This window comes from Hydractinia symbiolongicarpus, chromosome 9, assembly GCF_029227915.1.
Source record: "Hydractinia symbiolongicarpus strain clone_291-10 chromosome 9, HSymV2.1, whole genome shotgun sequence".
Lineage (NCBI taxonomy): Eukaryota > Metazoa > Cnidaria > Hydrozoa > Anthoathecata > Hydractiniidae > Hydractinia > Hydractinia symbiolongicarpus.
In genome coordinates, this window is record NC_079883.1 from 23584745 (window position 1) to 23603662 (window position 18918).

The 18918-nt window shown below is 40.6% G+C and overlaps 1 protein-coding gene across 1 annotated transcript; it reads right to left on the minus strand.

Annotated features, from left to right (window-relative positions):
• Positions 1–16088: 16088 nt before the first annotated feature.
• LOC130657853 (uncharacterized) lies at positions 16089–17651 on the minus strand. The gene is made up of 2 exons (XM_057460846.1): positions 17287–17651; positions 16089–17232 (listed from the first exon to the last, which is right to left on the minus strand). The coding sequence occupies exons 1-2, from the start codon at positions 17649–17651 to the stop codon at positions 16089–16091; spliced, it is 1509 nt and encodes a 502-aa protein (XP_057316829.1).
• Between the last annotated feature and the right edge of the window lie 1267 nt (positions 17652–18918).

Genomic DNA, 18918 nt, shown 5'->3' on the forward strand with positions numbered 1-18918 from the left:
AAGGTGGAAAAATTACGCAGGATCTTGCGGTGAGAATGCTGACAGCGCTTTCTGATTGGTTACTACTATTGTTCTTACTCACGTGATCATTATCAGGAAATCATTTTTTTGAGCGCGAATGGCCTCACTCGCCCTAACAAATATAATTAAACCCCTACTATTTAAGAGGGTAAAATGTGACCACGCTGGCTTTGTGCTTGGTTAACTAGGCTGAGCTTGTGATATTTGACGACGCGCAACTGAGCCGAATATCAAAAAATTGAGACTGAATAATTACGATATCGGATTTTACCGCGCTGAATATCTGTTTACCATGCACCATTGGAATGGAATGAGATGACAAAAACAATTTATTTCGTTTAACACAATCAGCAATCGTTTTTGTCTTTTTCGTTGTTCTTGTTCTTCTAAAACATTTGCGCTTCAGTTATTTCCAACTCTCCATCTAATTGCTTATCTTCTGTGTACTACTATCAAGAACAATAAAAGATGGAATGCAATATAATGCATCCTTTGTTTGATAACTTTTTTTGGTTTTTAATTAGTTTTAACTCTCCATCTGATTGATTTGCATGTATTTTTTTATATAAACGAAAAAAAGTGCCGGAGAAACTGTCCAATATGTCGAGCAGATATTCGATATCGGATATCTGCTGAGATATTCGGCTCTCGGCTAACGACTACACGAATATTAAAAAATATTCTGTCAGATGCTCCTGCCTAAGGTGCATGATAAGTATTGTTATTGACCGTGAAAGATGTGTATAAGTTTCAAGAAGTCTTAACAGAGATTACAAGATCTGTTACCACCACCATAATATGTGAGAAAAATTTGATGTTATCGTGATCCATGCAGAAACAGACAAAATACGGCTTTCATTAAAGAGACAATGACGAAACGGATAAGTGTTCATAAAGATAAGAAAAGTTCTTGATATATTTTGTCATTCATTTGAATTCAGCTTTAATAAATGTGAACCCAGCTTTAAGAAATATAAACCCAGCTTTATAAAGTGTGAACTTGGCTTCAACAAATGTTAATCAAGCTTCAACAAATGTAAATCCAGCTTTAATAATTGTGAAGCCAGCTTTAACAAATGTGAACACAGCTTTAAAAGATTTGAAGACAGGTTCCACAAAGCTCAGGAGTAAAGCCAATAAAACTATTTTAAACAAAATGGTTTTGTCCTCCCTAACTCCTCCATCCTCCTCTGTTCAATAGATGATGTTCTGTTTAATTTTATAGTAAACCTTATTTTTGTTACGATTAAGTTTTTAATAAAATTTTACATAATTATTTTTTGTGACTACATCCACAATGACATTAGCAAATGCAGTTTTGGACTCCTTATCCAAGTAATTTTTACCAAACTCCAAAACATTTGACAGTTCAGCTACCTTTTTGAATTCTTTCTAACCCACTTTAAATCTTAAATAACAGTTTAGAACAGCTAATATGTAAATGGATGAATTTTTGCTCATTAATCTGAGAACTCTAGGTTTAACCAATTTTATTTCAGCTTTCAGAGACCCAACCCATTACGTCACGACACCCTGTAAGTGATTTAAAGGGTGTCCCCCAGAACTGCTACTAAAACCGCTAAAACAAGTTTTCGTAGTGTGAATATTTTAAATATATTAGCACATTTGTGAAGCTCGCATCTTTCAAGAAAATCATAGATGTTTGAGATTATTTCATCAGGCATCCATTTAGGTTTTCTGGAAACGAAATGAACTCAACACGCTGAAACTGGTCTATTTGTTATTGGATTAATAAAATCATAAAAGTAAATTATGAAGCAGAAAGTAAAGAATTAAGGATTTTCCCTTTTCAAAAATTTCCTCTGAGGTTCAGCTCCTTTACTGATAACTTTTAAAAAACACACTGTCTTCTTGACCATTAGTAAGATAACAATGTTCTTCTTTTAACCAGGTCAATCCAACTTAAAAATGCATTTCCAGCCTATCATCTTGTTCGCTCTATCTAAAGACTGGAGTAGACTTAAGTGTGTAATTATTTGTTTAGATTTTTATTATTTAACTCATGCAATTGTTATATAATAGAACTGAATTTTCGTGTGATAACATAAAGCGAAAACAACAAATCGTAATGAAAATTCACCCTCGTGCTTATGAGGGTGAATTTTCTTGAATACTGATTCAGATTACTGAAATAAATATTAGATAAAGTTTTATTTAATTTGAAGTAGAAGATACAAGAGAGTCTGTCGCATTTTCTATGTTTTGATCCATATGATTTTGTCTCAGGAAACACTGTATAACACTGATAGTGGACGTCTCTGTCCCCTAATCTTTAAACAATTGGAATTCTCCTAGATTCATATATATCCTTAAGGTACCACCTACCAACTACCTCAGGTTTTGAATTTAAGAACCGTGCTAATAAAAACAATATTTTCCTGCCGGTAAAATCTATACAGCCATAAATGGATAATGAAATGTGCTGTTTTGATATCCCATGAGCTGGCCATGGTCATCCATTTAAACTCAACTAGGTCCTCTTAGCACAAAGTTTCCTTTCTTTTTTTCCATCCAGGCTATCTTCTTTGTAATAATTTAGAAGCGTCGTCGTACATTAGGTCATAAACTCTATCACGGGAGGTGCCATGTTTCTGTCTAAATTTTAGATCTATAGCTCGATATCCAAGTAGACGGTCTGGACCATTTAGGTCCTTCCACACAGCTTCTTTGGTTTCTTCTAATATTTTTATGGTTGGTAAATAAATCAAAATATCAAGTCCTATATCCATATCCCTAATGCTCCAACTGTGATAAGAAAAACCTGTGGGCATTTAAACGATAATTTCCTTGCTTTGAAAACCACTTGAAGTAAGGGCTTTTTATAGTGCAATGTGAACTTCCCAGTTATTTGAACAACCTGGCATTTTGACTTTTAAAGCACATGGTCCCTCCCCCCCCCCCAAAAAAAAGTAGTCTCAGTTTATAGTGGATTATAGCAATGACCAAAATTGTTTTGTTGTCAAATAAAACCTAACAGTACAGAATAAATCAAATCATTTTGATTTATTTTGATATTTATTTTAATTCAATTTAACATTCCTTTTTCAATTTAACGATTTTTGTTTGATTTGGATCGATTTAATTTTTTATCTAAATCAATTTATTTAGTTTTATTTCGATTTAATTTTTTCTTTATAATTATCCCATGGCAGTTCACGGCTATCATAAAAGTATAGACTTTTCATGTAACCCGGTTTATATGTAAACACCTCTAAAATTCAAGCACTTGAATATGTTTCTGTGAATTGCATTGACAATACGTCAGTTCAAAATACATTCTATTAACACAAAGAATCAAGGTTTCGCGCTCAGAAATGTCGAAGCGTTAGAAATATTTTAATCATCCACTTTCTACACCTCTATCGTTGGATTGACGTTTAGTATGCAGTCTTTAATTTGTGAGTTACCCCTAATTAAACAATTTTTTATTGCTATCGACCCATAACTACTTTAAAGTTTCTTAAATAAATAAAACATATACTCGGATAAATTATTTGCTTGTCAACGACGCTGAGCTTCGTTACGGTTCCGCTGCAGTAGAAGATGTTGGGGTCCAATTGTTGCCTCATCACGTATCAAGAAGTATGGCTACAACTTCGGAAGTTATATATGGCAAACGACGACAGAACTTTAAAGTTTGCCTCACAAGCAATTAGAAACACTGTTTGTATAAAATACATACGCGCTACGAAGTTGTAGAAGTTCATTTGTCCTGGTTTGCAAACGAACTTAGTAAGTTTCAAAATCTTAAACCGTAACATTTATAGTCTAATGGCTGCAGAGTTTTGAAAATGCGATTCTGTTTGATCTTTTCGAGCAATAAACACAAATCGACTTCTACCAATAATACTAGGTATGAGATTTTAGATAGCGATTTAATTCTTTCTCATACAATTCTAGGTAAGTTTTGACCGTTACTAGGCAAGACTCGCCTTTTTTTCTCCATAGACTCGCACTTTTCCTCCTGAAATTTATCATTTTTCATATAATATCAGATATCAAGACCAAAAAGCTAAGCGTGGGAGACATCTGACTAAACGTTAGCGCAATTTTGAAACAAGACACTGTTGAAGAGCTCAGTTTGTGGTAAAATCTGGACGAAAAACAGTCTTGTTTTAGCATACAAAGAACCTTATAATTTACTTAGGAAGATGTTAATAAAGACAAGAAAAACACTTACATTTTTAGCAAGCGATTTTTTTTATTAACACTTGTATTAAAAAATTTGTAATTTTACACCACTTTAGGGTGCTTTGGAAAATATAAGAAAACTTTCGTGACTTTCTCCAGCACCCCTAACCTGTCAAAATAAAAAAAATGTCAAAGAGGGATTAGTTTCCTTAGTTGACACAACCTGGTAAACCAACCTCTTATTATTAGGCCTGCCTCAAAAAAAAGAGGCTTGGAGATAAGAAACAGGTTGTGCAGGGGGTCCGGGTTTAAAAATAATGTTGATTGACTAACTTAATTAACCTGCGTAAAAGAAGGGATTTTAGAGTTACATACTTCTTAAGCCTTCCTATGATTTAATTAACCCTAATTAAATACCTTATTTCAGGAAATTAAGAAAGCGTTAGTTTTATGCCCCTTAATGACAGTGTAACGTAAATATCCATGACGTTAAAAAAATTACAATCTATAGTATAATGCCCGTATACGTCTGTCCAGCCGTCTGTCTGTCACGCATAATGGTAGCTTAGCCGCAACGGGCGAACCCGTGGATTTTTCCACGTGCTAACGACTAGTTTAATTTATTACCTATAATTAAAGTTTAAAAATATATTTTCCTTTCAATCGCAATACAAAGCTTACACACAGATACATGCATACTTCGTTTTCCTTGTTTGGTTCACGAAATAAAAATTATCTTTTTGATATATTTTACTCACCTAGTGTGTTAAAGGCAGGCTAAAGGGCGTCTAATACGGTAAACATTATAAAGCTGACAAGAGGGAGTGCTTGTCAGTGAATCCATTCTCCAAAAAAGGTAAACATATTTTCTGATTCGCTATATTTTAATGCTTTCTTTAAGTCAGTTTGCGCTGAATTTTATTTTCTTCGGCGTTACACAGGGCAAAATCTTTAAAAGTCGGCCGATATGTTTACATATAGAGAATAGCGCACGGCCTTGACACCGCAAAGTTGTTTGTTTTCATGCTAAAATATTTGACTTCGGGAAATTTCTCAAAAAACAATGAGGACGCTTCGTTTCAATTTCCAGTAATCCCATAACCAATCTGAACACAAATTGTAAATAATCAGATCTTTACGAAACGCTCACGAATTATTTTTCGTGTGACCAAAACATTCCGTGGCCAAATCACTGTCATGACCAAAAGTGCTTCTGGACTGGTCTGGTTGGTGGCAGCTGGCTTTAATAATGTAATGTGAAATACTGATAGATACTAATTCTTAAATTGATGTATTTAATCAGGTAAGAATTATTTTATTTTTGTTAGTTAGCTAGCTACCAGCTAGCTGCATAAAGTACGTTGGTTAGCTAGCTGGCTATCCCACTTTTTGGTGCTAACTTTTCCTTTCTTAGTTGGAGCTTCTTTAGTTGCTGGTCTGACCTTTCTTAGTCAGACTCATGTAGTTATCGAGCTACGTAGAATAGCCCTTTGATTGTAGCCCCCGCAAAAAAAATGTCACGCTTCTATTTTTTTGCAAGGGGTCAGACAACATGAGTGCTGATAAGCAGCATATGCCGTAATAAGTTTGCCCTAAAAAACCTAAAATGCATATTCTAAAAATTATTTTTGTTTCTTGGAACCCTTTAGTGGGAACTTGTTAGGGCAGAGGAAAATAGAATTTATGTCAACATTATTTTGCCTATCAACAAGAACCAGAGATGCCTCATTTAGTAGTAGAAGTGTTTATTACGAGCTCCACGTTCATCCTTAATATATCATAAAAGAACTGCACATAATTCTGACGAAAAGCAAAATTGACAGACATACCACTAAGGGTTCTTTTATAAATTTGTTAGCATTGATTATTTTTCAGTTTTAAAGTATGATAACCTTGGCAAATTATTTGTCATACCATCCGTCATGTCGATCCCTAATTCCGCCCGTCACGTCTATTCGTCACATCTATCCGTCAAGTCTATTTGTCACGTCTATTCGTTCGTCCGTCCATCCCCGCATGCTCGAATATACCCGACTGGTTTGTCACCCGGGACATATTGGAAAATATAAAAATTGGGGCAGAGTGGCGGAAGGAATATCAACAGAGAAAAACCGAAAAGGCTAGAATTAAGGAGGAGGTAGCTCCAATAACATGTCATCCGGATAGGTTCATCGATTGGTGCTTTTTAGAGGATGAAAAGGTAGATCTTGAAAAGCTGGGGGGTTAACTGAAACGTTATCTTGCAGCAAAATTGTTGCGAGATAATATTACTAATAAAGATGAGTTTCAAGACACAGGGCATGTGCAAAAAAGCCGTGGTAAAGGGTAAAATGATGTGCCGATACTGCCATGATAAAAATATCACGTGGGGTGGTTGCGTATGTACAATGGCATGCAATTTTCTGATTTCGTTTAAACTTTCAATAAAACAGGATGCTAAAATTTGAGAATGTGCTCGTCAGCCGAAAACTCCCATTTGCTGCTACATTTACACACATCGACGATATAAACGTGGAATACTTAACAGTATCAGATGCCATCCCTGATAATGAAGGTGAGAATTAAAGGTACATAGAAGGGTACCATACACAAGATTTCGTGGTTGCCCTGGGGGTGAAAACACCTAAAATCTGGTCCGCGCATGGGGTCACCTGGTACAATGCCAATGCAGTAATAGCAATAAGTCTCGATTTTGAAGATTACCCCGATTTGGTTGTGAAATATTGACAAATATGACAAAGAATCGAAGAGTTAATATCCGAGAAATTGACGATAGGCCCGGTGAAAAAGGACCGTTACGTGAACGCCAAATACTACAAGGATGCATTTACCACTAAATTTTATGATATGCCGGTACCCTATGATAAGCCCTGCCAAGCTAGTGCAATTCTGACCATTTCATCGGTATATGTACAGGGTAAAAATTACTACCTTTAGGTACATATTATGGAATGACGGTACAAGGACTTTAAAAAGGAATGGTTGCTAAGCGAGGATTAAGAAACCATATTATTTTATAGGTGTAGAGCTATAGAATATAATGCAAATTAGGGCCTATACTCAGGCGGAGCATCTAGGTACCGCTTACATATAGAGCCCTCATGCTCTTTGCTTTGAACCCCAAGTCTTTTTGAGGCATTTCTAAAGCCTGATTGACCTATCCCGGCCGCAATAGTGAGTCCCCCATGGCAATAGCCAAGGGTACCCCTAGGCCTGAGGCTATAGCGCCGATACCAAGTTCCGACGTAATCACGCTCACACCAACCAGGTCATGGTTACAGAATCGTACCCAGGTCCCATGCATCTTAAATATCTTTGCAAGCTTGTCCCGCTCCTTTATTTTATTTCGGAGATACTTTTCAATATCAACGATTTTTGTGAGCCTATATACTTGACTCTCCTCCTGCATATCGGCGCCTTGCGCAGGTGCGCTGGGAAAACTCGAAATAGTTTGCTGATATCGCTCATTTATTATTCTATGGGAATGCACATCGTAAGGCCGGTGAACGTCACATTTTTTTCATGGTTGAAGACTCCAAACTGTCCGTGAAGATTTTTAGTGGAAGGTACGTTAAGGTATCAAAACTCCAGGTCAGCATGTCTCCCCACGCTTTCAATTCTTTGGTGGGAAGCAAGGCCAGAATTTTGGATTTTTTGCAATCAAGGAGGCAATCGTTCTCATCCAACTGGGGACAAACGAGTCTCAATCTTTGATAAATATCGGTCTTATAGTACCCATCATAGTCGCCCTTCATATAATATTTCTTACTAGGGTCGTACCGTAGGCCTAGGAGCTCTTGTAATTGTCGATTCATCACCACTGAGTACCCATCGCTGACACGGAGCCGGCAGTAGCCATTTTTCAGTACGAAAAGCCTGATCTTGACCTCTGCCTGGCTATTCACAATAGTCGCAATATCTTCTATCCTGTATAAATCTTTGATGATCTCAACTCGAGTCACTCTCTGGTCAGGCCCCAACTTACGTATGGTAAACTCGCTATACCTAAACTCGTATCGCTATACAAATTCAGCCAACCGGGTCTAATGCTGATAGATTTCAGGACTATACGCGTGTCCTGTCCTTGGTAGTCCTCCAATATAGTAGGCCTTTCGATATCAGTGATGTACAGTTGCTTCATCCCGTTCTTCTAAGAAGAAAAAGATGAACATATACCAATACAACTCCAAGGCAAAGTAAAAAAGTAACAGGGAGGAATGACCACTTGGTGTTACAAATTTGGAGCACCAGGACCTGTACGTGTCTACAGACTCCCATATCTCTGTAGTATTCCCCGAATTCACCAAGTATGCCATAAAAGTTCCAACAACCTACCTTGATGATCCTGTTAATGTGAAATGGAAAGGTCAAGCGTTGGACTATTGGAATATCCAGGTTAATTTCGCTACCCATTGTGCGACGACGGTCCTAGGCATATGTGCCAAGAACATTCTGTACCCTTTATCAATTCAATTTTTAAGTTTCCCGTGTACTATCACATGCGTCGTGTTCTGGCAAAAATGAAGGTACCCATGCCGTATGATGACGGGTTTTCTCAGTATAAAAACCCTTATAGCAGCTTAGGCTATGCCCAAGTGTGTCGCGAGTACGGTGCAGATCCTAATAGTCTGTAAAAATTCAAAGCGGTCATGTCATCGTTGACAAATGGTAGATGGTGGCCGCAGGTCGATGGTGACTGGGCCAAATTCATCATGCCAGCAAGCCAAGGTCTGACCTAGGAGGGCCTGTCCAAGCTAAGTGAGAGTATCCGGGTTTACGTGGTGCTGTCACTGGGATCTCAAGCAGGGGCCAAAGCATCCCTTCTAAGGACCGGTGCGGACAACTATACTGCAAGGCAAATTCTAGTACAGAAATTTGAGGCTATGGTGGAACGCCAGGAAAAAGTAAGCCATGACATCACTGAATCCCAAAAAGTATTGCAGTATGCAAGGACCCCGCTGAACTTCGCCGTGATGCATGGCGTGTATATGTTACCCTCCGACATGAACTTGCGCATAGGCAAAATCATGGGGTACAACAAAAATATTTTGTTTGCACCCGCAAATGCAATGATCGGTATACGGCTTGACCTGAATAAAAAGCCTATTGTGCAGCATGGCACGCCTCCTATAAATACCATACCACCTAACCCTCAAAGCTTGCTACCAGGCATTTGGCATCTGCCAAATCTCCTCCTAGGCATACAACACCTATTACGCATCCTATACATACCCCCGATAGACAGGTACATGTCACGCCCCATATACCTGAACAACCAAATCAAAATGAGGATACCAAAACCACCATTATTATAACAGGCGTTTGCCTCATCCTGACCTATGTATGGCTGAAATAGGCCTATTTCACGCATAGCACGACAAGTCCAGCAGCTTCCGCAATTGCCATGTACAGATGTTTTGCCGTATTAATAATCCCGGGTAACGCAACACCTGCCTTGGCTGCTAGGTATTTGAGAAAATTTCCGAGCCTTTCCAGTTGTTTCTCTACGAACCCTTTTTCACCACCCCCTGCTGCACCTGCAGCACCTACTGCGGCACCTCCCCTTTTTGTAACAGAGAGTACAATAGTGCTTATGAAAAGCGCAATAGCAGAGACGATTCTTGCTATGATTATTCCCTGTTTGTGGAAGAGTATTCGGAGCTTCTCCGGCAGAGTTGTGTTATCTCCAGCGATTTTTAATAACGTATCTTTGATATGTATGAGTTGGGGGTATATGTCGGTGGATAGTATGCCATGTGTTTCCCCTATAGCCTTCTCTTTATCGTTCCAATCCTTAATCTCTTTCTCTTTCCTTCCCAAGATTACCTTGTTGTCCTTCGTCTGCCCCAACCTTCTGCTTCTCAAGTTTATTCACCCTACTCTCTGCCTCCTTGTTAATTCCGCTGTCGTATAGGATCATCTTATTTTACAGGCCTTTCAAGTTACCCCTTAGCGTCCGAAGCTCGAGATCAAGCCCCCTTCTTTCACATTGGGTGATGCCACCTTCATCAGGCCCGACAAACGAAGTGTCTTGTATAAGGCTCTCTGTGGCATTTACAAATTCATCGATTTCCTCCAACGGTTCCATCTCAATATGTTCAGCCTCTATTTTATTATACCTTTTCAATAGGTTCTGTGCTCTAAATTTACCACCTTTGTTGGGTGTAACATAGTCGACAAACCCAGCGCTTGCAGGCGATTACTACCAAGGAGCGTTTGTGTTTGACCAACGTTTTTTAGGCTACCTTCTTGATTTATAATCACTATTTCTTTAACGATTAGTTGATTCCCTTTTTCTTCCCTAAACATATCATAAAATTTCGCATTAGGCTGTAACCCCAATTTTCCGTAAGACGATCGTAAAGGCCATCGATCTTTTATTTTAGTAGCTTTTGCATCTGCCCAAAAAAGTCCCCATGCTGTTGTTCTGTTGAAAGCCCCGAAGTTCCAGGGAGTTTTTGCGTTCCGGGGAGTTTTGACGTAGTATCATTGGGCTTATCTGGATGGCCTCCATCCTCCTCCTCATTATCAATGTCAATGTCAGGTACAAATACTGGATTGGTTGGCATTCTTTTATTTAAGATTTCCCTATATAATAAATATGAGTGCATTTGAAACGACGCTAGACCCCCTATGCAGAGATGAAGCAACTCTTTGGCATCAGGGGCCGAAAACAAATGGTTTAGATAAGTCACGTACCTTCAATTATCAACCAGAACGAGGACCTGCGTGTGGATATGCCTAATTTGTCTGGGAATGATTTCATCTTTCCGGGTAGTCTCAAGCTTCTATTTGACTTGGGGCTGACGGGGACTAACACGAAAGGTACCATTTACCCTTTTATGCAGCGGGCCTGTACGACAGATTGCAATTCGTAATACATTTTGCAGGGCATACTGACGTCATCATGGATGCCAGGACAGCAGCCTTGAGGTCTACCGCGACCAAGCCAGCCGATTCCGCGTACAAGATCACCCAAGGTCTCGCCAGCGCTATGATGTCGAGGTATGCGAGATTGGCTTTACCCTACAAAAGGATACTCCGTAGCAAAGTTATCACCATGAAAAAAGCCGACACTTCACATAACCTCCAAATCGACACCCCCTCGAAGTCCTTTAAGGACATATTGCTACTCTTCATAGATCCCGGGAAAGTGAAGGCTTACACCGGCGTTAACGAGGTCTTCTACAACCCAAAAATCGAGAAGGTCAGCGTCACTGTCGAGGGAGAGCCCAACGAGTTGTACTCTCATACATTGTTACCCAAGGACTACTTTGAGCAGATTGTGAACCTCTTTGTAGTCACGACTCGAACGTCACGATTGGGCAATTTTTCAATGAAAGGTATGCCCTGTTTGTAGACTTTCGGGCGTCTCCCGATCATATCCTACATGGTAGTGAAAGGCCTCTACAACGTCTGTCTGATGGGATTACTTACATATCACAAAGAAAGCCGATGGAACCGGAGATTTCATGGCTTACGTGTATTTGCTTCAAGACGGCCAGCTGAATATACTCGGTGGCCGATTTCACTTCGTGGAGTACTAGTGACCAAAAACTCGTGTTTGTTCCTAAGGGCAAAAACGAGTTAATATGGAGGGAACCAAGAGCTGTCGAAAATTGAAAGTTGAAGGACGTTTACACACCCTCGAAGCAGCACCAGGATGGAGAACTCACGTTTGTCCTTGGTTCCTTATCCCTGCTAGGCTTTGTAGCCTGCAAATACTTATAGGAATGCTTTTGACATACATATAATAAACATGTCGAAAGCATCGCACATTGTTACCGAAGAAGAGGCAGAAAGGCTAAGCAATATCTACTATACCCCGGAGAATCTGTGGTTGGACGCAGAGCCGTCAAATTACTTACGAAGGATAGTATCCTCTCCAAAAATCTAGTAACTCATTGGTTGAGTAGGCAACTCTTATGGTTGAGATACATTTGAGGTCCGAATCGTTAAGACTACCCCCATTTTACCATTACAACACTGAATGAGATACACCAATTCAATCTACTGTACATGCCCCACAATAGGGTATATGGTAATACGTATAAATATATCCTGACCTCGAGATACAAAGTAGCAAGGCCCCTACGAACAAAGAAAGCCGGCGAGGTCGCCGACATGATCAAAGATATCTACAAAGCCGGACCCTTACACTATCCCAAAACCTTCCAATGTGACAATGGTTCCAAGTTTAAATAGGATCTAACGAAACTGCTAGAAGGTAAAGGGGTTGAGATTAGGCGGACCACCACGAAATATCACCATACATTCGCAGCATTTGTAGAATCTTACAACAAAGTACTCGCCGAAAGACTATTCAATCCCCAGGATGCCTAGGAGTTGGTCTCCAGGGAGCCTAGTACCACCTGGGTGAAATATCTGTATACCATCATCAAAAGCCTTAATAAAACCAAGACTGCCATGATCGGCATGAAACCTAACAAGGCCACCAAGCTCGAAGATGTCTCACTTGCAAAAATTCAACAATATCCCGAAGAGAACCCCCTATCTGATGATGGGCTGTACTTGTATCTCCTACAAACTGGATAGGAGCATAGTGACTCTATAAGACGCGCAACCGACGCCTTTTACAGAAAAGATACTTACAGGCTGGATGGTACTGTGATGGGTAGTCGTCTTTTATATTACCTATGGGACGGTCCTGATCGCAGCTTTGTTTCGGAAGAGTTGATTCTTATTCCGGAGGATGTTTAGATGCCTCCGGAGGGTATGAAGGATTGGTAAAGAGTATTTTCAGAAGTACGTCCAAGGGTTCATCCTCCAATTCTTTACTCGGATCTCTTATATACAGCAAAGGGAGCTCGGTATAGAATGGGTATTCATAAACGATACCTTTGATGACATCAGGCTCAATATTCAAATCATTATCAAATAGACGTCTATCCGGTATAGGAAAATTGAGTGTTTTGCTTATTGTTTCTACATCAGCCAAATCCGACAACTTCAACGCCTTTTCCTTGATAACCTTGTAACAGAGTGCCCCATACTTATTCTCCTTAACCAAAACAATATAGAGCCCCAGACGTTCAATATCATCCTCGAGATCATCATCGATCTCGCTTCTTGCAAATATCCTCCATGCTTTTTCGCCTGATCCTAGCCTGTGTAAAAGATCATCATGCGTGCGGTATTCAAAACCTTCGTAGTATACCCCCCCCCCTCCTTTCTCCTCCGATCCTGCCTTTATGCGGCAATGCAGCACAGGTACCCGAATATCGTAATCGCCTAATTGCTTTTTTTGTACGTAGGCTTCCATCTTTTTTTGATATTTCTGTATCTTTTAACATACAGCTGAAAGGGTCAAAAATGATAATTTTAATACCGCAAGGGTATTAAAATTAGAGTCTGTTTAGTCGCCTAGTGCCGGAACACCCAAATCATATAGGTCATCCTGAGTAAGGTCAATAACCCCGAAATGTTTCCTATAACGTTCTACATGCCCATATTCTTCAAAACGATTAAAGGTGTGTATGCCATTTGGGTTGTCGATGACAACAATCTCTTCGGACTTTGGGTAGTTGTCCTTGAACCATCTCCTTTGGGTAGGAATAATACGTCTTTGAACACGTGCACAGTAGTAGGGGAGATGATGATATCTGTCATCATGCTGTGAGGTATGTTTTCTATATATCATGATAATATTGTCCTTTCTTGAGCATGTGGTACGTACCGTTCTTTGATCCTCACATTTTTTGGGTCTGTACTTGGAGTTTATACCCCAGCTCCACAAGTTGCTTGTCTCTATTGTCAAGATCGTTCTCGAGAATTGCAATCTCCATATCGTCTTCTTCGAGGGCTTGACGCTGTATTTGATCACCGATTTTGTGAACATCGTGTTGCAGCAGTATTTTCTAAGCCTTCCTGCATTGGGTTGCTGGCTTCCAAACACCAGCTCGTGCATACCCTCCTAATTGATGTAGAGGTCGTACCTTTGGGAGTCGGATGGCCAGTTTACCGGTTCCCCCCGCAGCGGGGAAACCGGTTAGTTGACACTTGTGAGCGTAATTTTTCGGACTGCAGTGATTGCGGATGGTATTGAACGTGTCTTTTTTGTACTCCAGTGCACCTTGTACTACTTCCTTAGCACCGGTCCAGCAGCGGCCATTGATAGTCACGGTATGAAGTTTCCTATTGTTAAATTCAAGTTAAAGCTGCGACGACATTTTCTATATACTGATATATATTAAACGGTAATATCTTCCAGCACTTTCTACAACATAACACATTCATTTATTATTGCGGCCGCTGTAATGCCATGGTGACATCGGCAAGCGTTGAGCGGTTAAACGTTTCATCGAATCAGAAACTTACGCTATTACTTACACGCCTCTCAAAGTTCTCTCAGGTATACCCCTCATTAAATTGTGCTTCGATATGGTCCGGCAGCATAATTATCAACTCGTATAACGGCTGCATATAATTACGACGTTTGGCATAGCCTTTTAAAACCCTGCCGAGTTCAAGGCAGGGAATGCATGTTTTTGTAAGTTACCCTTTGCCTTTTGCCTTGAACTGGTTTAAAGGTAGGGATTTTAGGCATTTATAAAACTGTTTGGCTTGCATATTTCTATTTGCACTAGGGGCGAGTATAAATAATTTCGAATGGTATATTTAGGCTTCGGCAGGATGCTTGCAACGACAACCATCCTTTGGATACAACCATTTCACGACTTGCTCTCCCTGCCGCGAAGTACGCCACCATTTTGAAGACGTCCTCAGTGTCCATTTTTGTAGAGGGCCCAAATATTTCTTACCTGCCATGGCATAGGCAAAGGTGAAACCAAGGTCCACGACTGTCTTGTACAACATATCTAAAATTTCCTTTTCCTTCGGTGTTACGTTGCTTGCACTTATTTATTATTATTACTGCATTTTGAAAATATCGATATTTGGTTGGGTTTTGCCCTGTTTCTCCTGTTAGGGCTCCGGTGCGGGGCTTTGGGGTTTGTTTTTACCCTTGCTAAACATATACCAGACGCCTACTCCTACAGCAATCACAGCTAGTGTTACTACCCCATAGATGTAGACATTGTCCATCGACTTGCCAGGGGTTGCGGCAGGTTCCTTATCGTCCTGTGAAGTACCTTTGCCCACGTTCTTCTGTAGGTTAGCCTTGTTCTTCCGGTTCCATTCCGCAAGTCTCTTACCAGCAGCAACACGACCCTTATTCTTCGTTGGTTTTGTTATAACCTTCTCCTCTTGTTTCCTTTCCTGTTCACTCATTTTATTATAGCACGGTCCCCGCCTCCTCCACCTCCTTCTCCGCATCCTGTTTCTTCTTGCGCATATACCGAGCTACAAGCAACGGGGCTAAACACCTCCCAATAATGCAGTATACTAGGATCCCAAGGTCTGTCATGCTATCCCGTATAATGGGATCTTCTTCGATATCCTTTTTCAGTTCCTCGAAACTGTCAATATCAACTATATTTCCAATCATGCTGGCATATAGGCTTATACCATGGGTGGATAGGGCTTTGCAGTCTTTTCTCCCTTCTCCTGGAGTTCTTGCTGTACATACGCTGTACGTACCTTATCCATGGCCTTCTCAGGAGCCTTGTTAAAAAACCCCTCGGTACACTCCTTTGGCAAAAGGTGCCCTTTACCTTTGCGTGAGGCCTCCTTTAAAATTTGGCGTTTATCGATGGGCTTCTTAATATTTTCATATTCCACAGAGGCATTGTCGAATACTTGTGCGATATCAACCATCTTTATTAATAGTCGTTATAGGCAATCATGGCATACGTAAGTAGGATGGTTATATACAAACATGCCTCCATTTCATTTCCCTGTAGCCTCTAGCAAGAGTCGTAATTTGATCCTGTTGCACAATCCGTTTATCATCCGCCCTGCTAAAGGCTAACTTGTTCACCTCTTGCGTGTAGACCTTATGACCCTTGTTTTGAATGGCTCTTGTAGATATCATTGTCCTCTTTCAGGATGCACTGCTTATATTCATCGAAATTGATGGATTTTTCGGTGACATATCTCTTGACACCCTTCGCTTTGCGAACACCACCTTCCTTGGTAAGGCTCTTGTACGCATAGAGTTCTGCCCTAAGGGTGATTAATTCGGTCATGATTTTTCCGCCTAATTCATCCTTCATGAGGCCTACCACTTTCTTGTTTTCCCCTATGGGGAAAGGCCTGTTATCATCCGCATTGTAGGCACTTGTATCAAAGCGTGCCTCAACATCCTGCGCTATATCCCTGTAGAAGTCCTCTGTTCGTATATCATAAACGAAGGAGTCCGTGTCCATGTAAGAGAGTTGGAGCTTGCTACCGTACTTAGGCTGCATGTAGTCATAATGAAACTCGTACATGATTAGCTTAGACATATCCAATATAACCTGCCAAATGTAAATGGGCTTTTTCATCTTCACCTCGGTCTTGCCCATCTCTACACCTAGTAGGTTCTTGCTGGACCGGCTACCACCCTTGAAATTAGGCTTCATTACGAGCTTCATGTACTTTTCCTCATTGGTGACCAGTTGGATATTGCGGTGATTTCTGATATTCTCCATGGTCTTCCCGAACACCAAGAGGTTCATCAGCTTGTAGAAATCCTTCTCGAACTCGTTCCTTGCGTTTGTTCTCAACCTTGTGTTGTGATCGATATAGCCCGCCAGCCATGCCTTCTGGTTGAACCTGATGACCCTATGCACTTTCTTGAACTCAAGACCATGGTTTATAGCCTCGTAGAGGGCCCTTATATGTACAACATACTTACACTTGATTTCCAAATTAGGTATCAATTTTTCAACCTTGTGGACCTTCTTTCGTCCGGGTAGAAAAGGCAGCTCATTATGTTTCTTATGTAGTTCCTCGGGGTAATCGATATCTATCTCTAATATGTACCCATCCTTGCTGTCCTCAACGAGCTTTCTGATAAACCGCCTTTCAGTGAATGCCTCGACATTCGATACGCACTTAAAACCGTCCGTGGGCAGGTCTTGACGCATGGCCCAGCCATATGGGTTGTTGGCATCCAGATATTGCAGGTAGGAGGACTCCTCATCCGGATCGTATGGTCTCCCATATACTTATTGTTAGCATTGGCATATCGGTGTACGGCCTGGGTTATACCTCCTCTTATACCCTTCTCGAACATCAGGAGCATGTTGGGATCGTTGAGAAGCTCTGATACCTGTAAATTTCAGGGCTGCCTTCCAGGCTAATCCGGGCGCACTGTAGAAGTGTGCGGGATCAAGCTTGTAGTTGTCCAGGCAGACGCCTATGGTTAGGTAGATATCATGGTAGTACCCCATGGTGACATTATCAACCTTTGGGGTAATGACATTCCACACCTCTTTAGCGTATTGATAATCTTCATCACTGATCTCATTCATGCTTAGCTTGCTGTAAAAGGCCTCCTTTGGTGGCAGCTCCAGCTCTTCAAATCGCTGCCATCCATCCATGTGTTTATAGGGGTACACGCCTTTTCTTAGCATTACATTACATTTTTCCTTACCTGATCTTGATTAAGCTGCTTGGTGGTACTTTTTGAATCGTAATTTTTGCACCAAAAACTTGCCATGTACTCGGCCTCTATGCCCTGGAATTCAAGACAGGTATCCGCACACCTATTACATTTTATACCTGCGGCGTTTGTTCCGATGAGGTTGCTTGCCAATTTGTCCAGGCTTGAGGCCATAAATCGGCATGAATCTATGAACCTAATTTCGATTGTCTTATACTTTTCCCCATCTCCATATCCCATGCCACCAAGTGGGACTTTGATTTTGACGTTGAAACTGATATATTTTTCAGTATTTTCAGCAATGCACCGATGTCCTGGGTGTCGTACTTCTCGCCCAATTCCCGGATAAATAGATGATCCATAGTGACAGCTGTATCTTCCCTGCTCACATGTCTTCTACCTGCCCCTCAACTAGGGTTTTCACGTTTGGTCGCACCATCCCGATATACCCGTCAACGTCGGCACCTCTTATACCGGGAATTCGGAAACTCTTGAAGGTTCTGTGAAGAGCATGCCTATGTTCCTGTGGTGTAAAATCTTTTCCCGGCTGTTCATGTAGATGGTCCTCCTCGGCCTCTTTTTCTACTTCATCATGAAGTGTAGGTCTTGTGTTTGCTACCCTGCCATAGAGCTCCATCACCCTGCGTTTGAAGGCTGCATAGGTACTCTTGACCCCCCTTTTATAGGATTTGGGACAGCATCAACCAGCCAGTTGTACCATTCCCGCATTTTATCACTTACAACGGAACGATTTTTAGACATCTCTTGTTTCTCGAAAACGTCCATAGCCTCTGGCGTTGGTAGTATGATTACCGGCCTTATGGGCTTTCGTTTTCCGGCCCTTCTGGTTTGTTTCTGTGGTACATCATCCAATAAGGAAACCAATTCAGCTTTACGTCGTCTATAATACCCTTTAAGTCCACGGGTTTTTGCGATATCTCGTAATTCTTTTACAGTGCGTGAATCCATTTCTCTTTTATTATATGTTTTTAACCTTTTCGGAGGATTTTATTCTGCTCAAAACTAACACACTTATTTCCCTTAGGGAATTTCCCCGTACTCATTTTTGTATGATAGGGAAATTCCCTTATGTGCGTAGAATATTATGGTAAATTGTGCTAGAAATTTTAGGGGTCTTTTAGTCTACAGATAACGTCATCATATTTAAAAAATAGGTCCTTGAATTATGTGGATCACTATGGGATGGTATCGGATAGTGCTGGATTAATAGGGACTGT